General features: G+C 43.9%; 1 protein-coding gene across 1 annotated transcript in view; it reads right to left on the minus strand.

The window, feature by feature from the left end:
• The window catches only part of NCOR1 (nuclear receptor corepressor 1), a 134,859-nt gene that overhangs the window by 70,796 nt on the left and 53,973 nt on the right, over positions 1-10,090 (minus strand). The window contains exons 15-16 of the mRNA XM_077746707.1: positions 4,459-4,613; positions 229-446 (exon numbers count right to left, since the gene is read on the minus strand). Coding sequence (XP_077602833.1) covers positions 229-446; positions 4,459-4,613 — 373 coding nt within the window. The remainder of the gene's footprint in view (positions 1-228; positions 447-4,458; positions 4,614-10,090) is intronic.

Raw genomic sequence — 10,090 nt, forward strand, 5'->3', positions numbered from 1 at the left:
AAGGTCCCAGAGGAGAGGTGGGTGGGAGAAGGTGAAATACGTGATGGAGTGAAGGAGGGCCCTTTGTCATGGTGAATACCTGGTGATTAAAATAAAAACTTAAGGAAAGGCCAGAATTTCAGAGTATTTCTAGATCCTGGATATCAGAGGTCCCTCCTGCCCTACACGAGCACTGGAACAGAATCCCAAACAAAATCATGGCCTGTTCACTCCATCTCGTCCACTCACTGGGTTCTGGTGGCGGTGGCAGAGGCGGTGGGGGCTCCTCGGTGGCCGCGGCGGCTGCAGCGCTGGCAGCCGCGGCTTCGTTCGTCATGGACCTGGTGATCCGGCCCTTTCTGCGGCCCTGACTGTTGGCGGTCTTGCGTCCCCGGGGTGTGGCCTGCTCCCTCTCCTCCGTTTCCTCTGTTGCACCTTCTGTCTTGTCCTTTTCCTTGGTATTTTCTCTGGAAGCAAAAGCAAATGAGAATTTTGTGTGACTCAGAAGGATAGAGACACCTAAGGAGGTTGCAGCTTCGAATTTCTTTAATACAATTTAAATGAAATTACCCAATCTCTCAGTTAACTGAAAACAAAATTTATGAAAAATGTTGCCATAACCCAATTTTGAAGAGTTTTGACTCTTGACTCGCTCAAATTAAGATATTTAACAAAGGTCTGTTTTATTCATTAATGGACTTACAATTTAACCGCATTTCAAATCCCCTCTAACATAGAGCGCTCGGAGGAAGTAACGAATGGCCGCAGAACAGCCCCCAGAAAAGCTGCAATGCAGAGGCGGTGGGTTCGCCAAGGGGCCGGGGTCCTGGACTTCTTGCCTTTACTCCAAGTTGTGTCCTCTGTGCAATGGAGAGGCTGACACAGATGCCCTTTGTGTAGTAATGATGAGGAACCACAAGGCAAGCTGAGGGCCAAGCACAAGCTAGAACCCCCACCCCCGCCCCACCCTCNAATATTCCTCAGGAGCTCCTGGCTGCCCCAAAACAGGAAAAGGACAAAAAACAAAACTCTTAAACTGTTAAGTCTCCACCAGTTTACAAGAAAAGGCAGTCCCATCAATAGCCTAAAGTCCAAGAACTCCCTATGGTTTTAATGTTAATGCTTTGCTAGAGGGAAAAACAACCTTAGCTTGACAATAGAAGGCATCCAATAATCTGTGAGTCTTTAGCATACGAAAATCCCTTTAGNCTTCAAGAATTCTTGGCTGTCAGTTCCGAACCCCCCCAACATCATCCCAAAACCCTATCGGTAATAATCTACAATAAATACGGTTTCATTAAACCAAGCTCAGTATTCTCAACCATCTGCAATGCTTGTTATATGCAAACAGGGCAGCACTGCCCAGTGGTTGGGAGAATGGTCTGGAGCCAGGCTGCCTGGGTTGGTACCAGAGCTGTGTGATTTTCTAGCCATGCGATGACCCTGAAAAGCTACCTCACCTCCATGGGCCTCAGTTTTTCTCATCTATAAGTGAGGATAATAACAGTATGTTCCACAGAGCTATTTCAAGGATCAAAGGAGTCAATTTATATAAAAAGCTCAGAATAGTGCCTGGAACAGAGTAAACATTATATGTGGTTGCTATTACTAAGGCCAAACCTCCCTCCAGCATTTGGAAAAACTAAGCAACCAATCAACCAATCAATCATACTGCATGTAGTGCTGGAGGACTATTCTCTGTACTACTGTCTCCCAGGGTTGTTAGATTTAAAAACAAAGTCCTTAAAGGACATTTTTGCAAATGAATGGATAGGTGCCAATACACAAAGACTCAGCTGCACATGTTTACTAGAAGGTGTTGATTTATTTCAAATTTTATCTACTTCAAGCAAAGATCTGTTGTAGCTGGTTACTGGTTTCCCCCCAAAATAAAACAACTCTTCAAGAATTTTTCCCCTTTGGCCCTTGAAGTTCCCAGGTAGCCCTCTCTCTTCACTTCTTTATTCCCTTACCAATCTGTTACTACAGCCTCCTCTTAATGTTATTTTGTCAAAAATCACCAAGGGGTGGGGGGGTAGTGGAGGGAAGAGTCACCAAAGACTTACAAACTGCAAATCCAATGACTTTTCTCAATTCTTGTCACATTAATCATCCTGCTGCAACCAATCCTATGGGCAATTCTCTCTAAATCCTTCTCAGCTGAGCTCTTAGGACTTCATGCTTTCCTCACATCCCTGCTGCTGCTACCCTGGCTCTCCTTCTGGGGACCGCCTCTTGCCTGTCCTCCTCTCGACTTCCCAAGGCTCGCCCCGGCCTTAAATCTCTGTGTGGTTACCCCATTCACATCCGTTCCACTGGGACAACCCCCAGTCTGCATCTTTAGACTCACACCTCATATCTCCTAAAGCTCCTAAGATCTAGACTTGTCTTCCCAAGTACCTGCTGGAATCGCCCATCAATACACCGGATTCCTCAGCAATACAAGCTGGACACGTCCAAAAACATGCCCGTCACCACTCTGCTTCTTGCTCCACCCCAGGCTCTCATCACTCGTCGCTAACAGTACAACCATGATCATATTCATCCACGTTTACAGATGTGACATCATCCTTAGCTCTCCCCTGTTTCTTTACTTCCTATATGTGATCTCATGCCCAGGTTTGGCTATTACATCCGGGTAACAGTTCTCGCGTTCATTCCACCATCTCGATTTCTACTACCACTTTCCTGATCAGTGCCTCGGTACCCCAAACCACTCTTCCCTGACTTACATCTCCAATCCATTCATTCTATGCTGCCCGTGGGTCAATATTCTAGCAGAACAGCTCTGGCAAGAAACCATTCCATCCACTTAAACCGCTACCTACTCCCAACAACTCACAGCACAGCCTCCTGAACAATGTCAATTTTAGCTTCATTAAGGCTGCACATAATGTAACCCCAATCCACCTTCCACTTTTCCTCTGAAGCCACCCTATGTTCCAGTCTAATGAAACCATGATCTGCCATTTCTCAACGCAGCACATCAATTCTTGCTGTTCCCTCTGTTCTTTCCACACGAACCCACTAGCTCCTGCATAAAGTCCTCTAAACTATCTAGACGGAAGTAACCCTGAACCTCCTCTCAATCTCCCAACACCCTTTCCTGGTTCTGCTTATTTCTTCAACAATACTTGCACCTTTCCTGGTTTTCCCCTACTAGATCATAAGCCACCTGGCAGTACACACCTTATGTATGTCTGCATCCTCTGTGAGAGCTAGCTCACATCGCTAATGAATGAATGTTTGCTAATAGAGCTTTTAAGAAAAAAGTAAAAACCAAGATGTGGCAGTTCCGTATGAGCAGAACCACGGACCTCGTGGGAGTGTAAATGTTTTATCTTCACAACAAAAAAACCCCAAAATTGTTTTTAATAGTTGTCTTCCTGAAGTGCCAAAATCAGAATGGCAATGGCATGGGTATCCACCTCTGTTAACAGCCATACCAAGTGATGTAGGCTGTAGCTGTCACAAAACCAGATAAACCCTCAGTATTTCCAAGAGGGTCACAGAGGTAATAAACAGATATTAAAAGGAACTAAGCTACTACACGAAAACTACTGCCACGTGCCAACAACCTGCGTGGATCTCAAAGTCATTCCACTATGGAAGAGAAGCCACACACACAAGACCACATACTGCAGAACTCCATTTATATAAAATTCTAGAAAAGGCAAACAGATTAGTAGTTGCCAGAGGCTGGGAATGGGGCGGGGGCCCCCTAGTGCAAAGGAGCCTGTGGGAATTTTCGGGAGTGATGGGAATGTTCTACATCACAGGTGTGGCCAGTTACACCAGTGCACCCTTGTGTCAACGTACATCCACATATACACTTAAAATTGGTGAATTTTATTCTGTGTAAATAATGCCTCAATCAAGCTGATCCTTGGTGGAAAAACAGCCAACTGAGCTCTAAGCACCCCCCGCCCCCCGCAATATGTACTCAAAGGCATCAATAGTAGCCATCCGAGTGGCAGGCTCACAGGTTAATTTTCTTAACCTTTTCCTAACTTTCTATAATGAACAAGAATTACTTTTGTAACCAGGAAAACAGCAACAGAACCACTAACAAGCCAGGAGTCTACTCTATATGATAAATAAGACCAATAAAGCTGGAATGTAAGATATTATAGAGAAGAAAACCATTTACCAGCATTTTTACGTTAATGTAAACTATCAAAGGTACACCAAAAAGATCCAACGCAAGGATTAAATTACGTTCAACAGATCTCAGTGACGAGTGTATATTATTGTACGTAGTTCATCCCTTCTGAAAAGTAACATCTCATGTCTGGCAAGTTAAGTCCATTAAGCCAAAAGTTCTATTTACCAGAATATCCCATTCCTTAATTATGTCAAATAATAACCACTGCAGGGTCAAAGCACATATCTCATTCATTATCTAAAATTTTATACCTCTGATGGACTTCATAGGTTCATTATTTAGAAATAAGAATAATATCTAATCATTTAACTCACTTAGAGTCCTCCTTGTCATCTTTCTCCTCTTCGTCTTTCTTTTCCTCTTCTTTTTTTTCTGTTTTTTCTGCTTTATCTTCTTCTTTTTCTTCTACTTTTTCTTCTTGTGAGGGTCGGGCAATTTGCTGCTGGAATGAACCACCATTTGTCAGATTCTAAGGTAAAAGAAACAGCTCCTCAAACTGTGATGGCAAATTACAATAAATACCTTTGCAAAAAAATTTAATAGACAATTACCTTATTAGTCACTTACATTATAATTAGAGATAGTGTATTAAGAATCAGCCTAAGGCTCTTTAATATATTCCACATTTACTGCTTAAAAGCGTGTGCACACATATACATACACACACACACACACACACTCCCATCAGAGAGGTCAAAGTGTTAAGATTCCACTTAGAAACCTGAAATCTGAGTTTGGTTCTCTCTTCTGTAACTCCCACATCTCATCTGTCACTCAAGCATCTCATTTCTACCTTACAATCTGATAACCTGTAATTTGCCAACCCATTCCCTTCCTATTAGATACCTCTAATACCTTGTATCAGGTGTGCTTCCAACTTTTTCATCACTATGGACGATACTCTAAGAAACATCTTTATGCTTTTATTCTTCTGTGCAAACATTCACTTAATGGATTGTAGATGGCTATGGTCATCATCAAGACTAAAGTAATCTGAGGGGCGCCTGGGTGGCTCAGTCAGTTAAGCATTCGACTTGGGCTCAGGTCATGATCTCACAGTTCGTGGGTTCGAGCCCCGCGTCGGGCTCTGTGCTGACTGCCAGCTCAGAGCCTGGAGCCTGCTTCAGATTTTGTGTCTCCCTCTCTCTCTGACCCTCCCCTGCTCACGCTGTCTCTCTCTCTCAGAAATAAATAAAACATTAAAAAAAATTTTTTTAAAGACTAAAGTAATTTGAAAACACACTAAGGACATAGTAAAGTGAAAAGAAACAAAACACGCAAATATCTGTAAACTGTAATTATCAGTCTGTAATTATACATATGTATATGAACAAAGACTAGGAGAGAATGAGATTATGTATCCTATTATCTTTGCTAAAACTGTGACTCCAAAAGAAACGGTGAAATTAATTTTGTGTATCATTCTTACTTAATGCAGAAACCAAGGCCGTCTACTGCAGGGGGACTGAACTACCACAGGGCGTTACCGCGCGCAGCCCGCCTCGGGGGTGCCACTTGCAAGCCTCCGCCCTTTCCTACTCTGCTTCCTGCTCTGCACTCGCCTGGACGCGGCCAGCATGTCATGTCTTTGCCTGGAACACCCTTTCCACCCCTCCTTGCCCAGTAAACTCCTGCACAGCCTCGGAAGTTCAGTTCAAAATGCTCCATCTCCTGTGAGGCTTCTCTTGATTTCCACAAGCTCTCCGGCCCGGCTCCCTACCTTCCCCCCTGCAGGGTTCGCAGCTGCTCACAGCGCGCTTACGGCAGGGCGTCCCGTAGCTGGCAGTCAGGGTCCATCTGTCTCACTGTGTCACAATCTCATCAAGAACAAGGACCCCATCTGCATCATCTAAGTATCCCCAGTTCCTAGGAGGTGTCTAGAAGCATCTGCACGTGCTGGATACAGCAAAAATCAAGTTCCCTCATCCTGGTTATTTGCAAAGCGTTTGCCCTCCCACCTCAATCTTTTGTTCTGACTGAGGCCAAAGTCAATTTTCCTCTTAAGAACTGCCTGTCCTGTTGCCTGGTCCTGTCACCAGACAACGTGAGGTACTCACTAATGTGAGGTAAAGTCTTCCTGAACTCTTAATAGCATCTCCAGGTCCTTTACCTACTCAGCAAAGCTGGCTTTTTCCCTAAGATAACGAAGACCATCCTGGCCCCTCCAGAAGAGGCCCCATGCCCTCTTCGGATCCACGGCAGGAAGAAGAATCTGTATCCTTCTTGCTCCCAAATGCCACTTCCAGAACACTGCTGACCTGTAGTATTTCAAAAATCACTTCCTTTTTCAAATTTCAGAAATCTACCTATAATGCCTTTTATCTCTTTTGGTGTTACAGACTGACTTCTCGTATATTCCTAAGGACAGAGAAATGACTTTATTACATGGCTCATGCCTTTTCTAGCAACATAATATCCTACAACTGAAATAGTTTCGGGGTGCCTCGGTGACTCACTCAGTTAGGTGTCTGACTCTTGGTTTTGGCTCAGGTCATGATCTCACAGTTTTTTAGGTTCGAGCCCCGCACTGGGCTCTGTGCTGATAGCGCAGATCCTGCTTGGGATTCTCTCTCTCCCTCTCTCTCTCTCTGCCCCTCCCCTGCTCATGCTGTCTCTCTCTCACAAATAAATAAAATTTAAAATAAAAATACTTTCAGGTCACACCCATTAAACTCCCCAATGGTGAAGTCACAATTGCCATCATCAGTGGGCTTTCCCTTCAAGATCCTGAAACGAGAAAATCTCTGTAACAACCACCTGTGCCCCACCCACCCCGCTTTTCCATTGCTTTGATTCTGCTATTTGTCCTCATCGTGACCTTTGATCCCTTTGTTTTATGAAATGTCACAGTCCATCAGGAAGAACTGTATCTACTTTTCCATTATGACCCCTCACTAAATCATTTCAATACCACGGCTCCCTCCCTTGCTTTACCTGACTTTCCCGATTTCTCACCCTGGCAAGTGCCAATTTTCTTTTCTTCTGAGTGTTTATTATTACTACAAAATACTACGAAATCAGGAAGGTTTTCATACGTACACTCTCCAACCATGCAAGGTCTGCTTTACCGTTGGCGATGTTTTATTCACCTTTGGTAAGGTAGACTGACTCCCGAGCATTCCACAGTGGTGTCAAGACTGGTTTCAAATGCTAATAACCTCAAGCCACAAACTTGCCACAGATACAGCATTCTGAACAAACAAGATGGCAAGCCAGCAATAAACCTGGCTCTTTGCAAGTGGGCTGCATAACCCAGAAAATGGTTTATGGCCCTAAGAAATGACAGGGAACTATCAACTCAGCAGAAGATGAGTAAAGAGGTTCACTCTTCTTTTAGACTTGATGAACACATAACCTATTTCCCTAATACTTTTCTATTTCTAATGCCAACCAGTGTTTTGAAGAAAGCAAACAATCCCACCATTCCCTGCTGTCTGGAATCCAGCCAACAGCTGACTTTGTTCCCCCTTCCCTGGGGCCAGAGACTGAGAGGCAAGGTAGCACCTGCTTCACCCAGTCAATGGGAAGACGAGGGCAGGGTCTCTTGTGAAGCACAACCCCCAATTCTGCAGAAGGCGTGGACCTGACCCGAAGACGTTGATGGAGTCGCTAACAGTGTGTGGACGTGTGTGACACATCCAGAGACCCTCCGTCGAGGCAAAACCCACAGAACTGGGCAGGAGTGGGTGGAGAGGGAGAGCCAGCGAGGCTACAGCGTACGGTGAGCATCCACCTCCGCGTGACACGCATCGAGGCCCACTGTAATGACCGCCGATCGCAGTAAAGAAAGTGAGGAATAACCACTGATTTTAACAAGAAGTGATTGGAACTGCTTTTGTCGCAGGCAAATCTGCAAAGAGACGTGTCAGTCCCCATGGTCTGGGAAGGAGGTTACAGGCTACAACCCTCAAAACCTTCAGCAGGTTGGCTGGAGTAGAGGTCCACCGTTTCAAAGGGAAATTCAGCAAAAGGTCCCCAAATAGAGGCATTCCCAGTAGCTTCCTGTCCGGTTTCTCTCTCCTGAAGCCCAACGCTTCATAGACAATAAAAAGAGGTTTCATTCTGTTAGGGAGGATCTCATGACATGAAGCATTTGTGCTGAACGGCAAACTATGCACTACAAATGTAAGAGCACATTACAAAACAAAATGAAAGTGCAAATGAAAAACAGGAAGGTTTTATGTATTTCATAATGATGATTAAGTGAAGAACAAGGTCAATTTCAACAGGGTCCTTTATAGCAAGGTCAAAAGGCAGTTTATGCTGAGATGTGACTCTACCATATCTAACTGAATAGCGAACACTTACGTGTACCCTATGTGTATCTGTTAACCTGCTCAAGTCTTTAGAAAACAGATTAGCGAATTCCCACTCAGCAGATGATAGGAGGTGCAAGAAATGAAATGACATTTAAAAGAATAAGCTTATAGGCAGCTAGAAACATACAGGATACAAAAAGAATGAAGTCCTACTGTAACCACTGAGTTTTTTGAGTAGTTCAGGCAGTAAACAGAAAATATCTTATCAGGGGCGCCTGGGTGGCTTAGTCGGTTAAGCGTCCGACTTTTGCTTAGGTCATGATCTCGCGGTTCGTGGGTTCGAGCCCCGTGTCGGGCTCTGTGCTGACTGCCAGCTCAGAGCCTGGAGCCTATTTCAGTCTGTGACTCCCTCTCTCTCTGACCCTCCCCTGCTCACGCTGTCTCTCTCTCTCTCTCCTAGAAATAAATAAAAATATTAAAAAAAAAAAAAGTATCTTATCAGAATATATTTAAAAACAAATGCCTTTAAACCAACTGAATTTGAGACTACTTTCCTGAAGAATAAAAGCTGTCGACCACCAGAAACGCCCGCTGTGAAGGCTACAAAGGTGCCAGTCGCTACCACTTACTGGGCACTCCCTCTGTGCCTGACACACTGCGCTCGAGGGATTTCACACACATAACATACCCAGTTCTCACGTTAACCCTGCAAGGGAAATAGTACTGTTCCCTCTCTCGCCGATGTGGAACCAAGGGTTAGCAAGTGAAAGGCCATGTCTAAGGTCACACAGATACAGAGGTCACACAGAGGCAGAGCTCTTTGGGTCTAAAGCTCTTTCCATTATGCCCAACTTTTAATTTAAAAAAATTTTTTTTATACTCCACTTTTTAAACCTAAAACGGTCTAACTATGGTCTATCTAACAATTTAGCCAGAAACTCCCCCAACTTCCAAAGTTACTACATTTACATAAGTGTATGCTTGCTCAATGCCTTTGGGGGAAAAAAAAACAAAACATGCTGACATATTTAAAGAGGAAGATGTTGTCAGAAGGAAGGAAGGGTACAAATTCTTGTGAAAGGTAATAAAGTATTTGGAAATGAAGAATGCAGTTTCCAAACAATGACTTGCTTTACTGTAGGCCACTGGCAGTTACCGTGGTAATTCTAGCTGCAAAGTGACAGACCTATTAGATGGAGTTTATGCTGGAAAGTAAGAAGAAATTCTTAGTTCTAACAAAAATGTTACACATAGAATCAAATTACTACTTGGCATGCTATTTATAAATCTAGACCCCAAATAGTAACACTCGATGAGTGGCTTTTGGCTTCTAATCTTTGATATGTATTCACTGCTTCAGCTAAAATTTATGAAGAACCACACTCGCTCCTGTAACGAGATGCTAGGAAGCTGAACGGCGAACCGGTGTAGGCAGGAGCTAATGGAATTGTGAGTTAAGACTTTTGCCAGTAATAATCTGTGAACACAAGTCTAACAAAAATACAATCATCTGTCTTATTTCCCTATGATTCTAAGATTAACCTCATTTTCAGAATAAACAATATGCAAGGTTCTGTACAGTGAGAGCAGGTTAAAAATCAAACCCTGCAAACGTGGAATCTCTCAGTCAATAATACTTCCTTTGGGTAAGAAGTTTGGGGAGGGGGGAGGGGGGAGGGGGAGATGG

Source organism: Crocuta crocuta, unplaced genomic scaffold (assembly GCF_008692635.1).
Source record: "Crocuta crocuta isolate KB4526 unplaced genomic scaffold, BGI_CrCroc_1.0 scaffold139, whole genome shotgun sequence".
Classification (NCBI taxonomy): domain Eukaryota; kingdom Metazoa; phylum Chordata; class Mammalia; order Carnivora; family Hyaenidae; genus Crocuta; species Crocuta crocuta.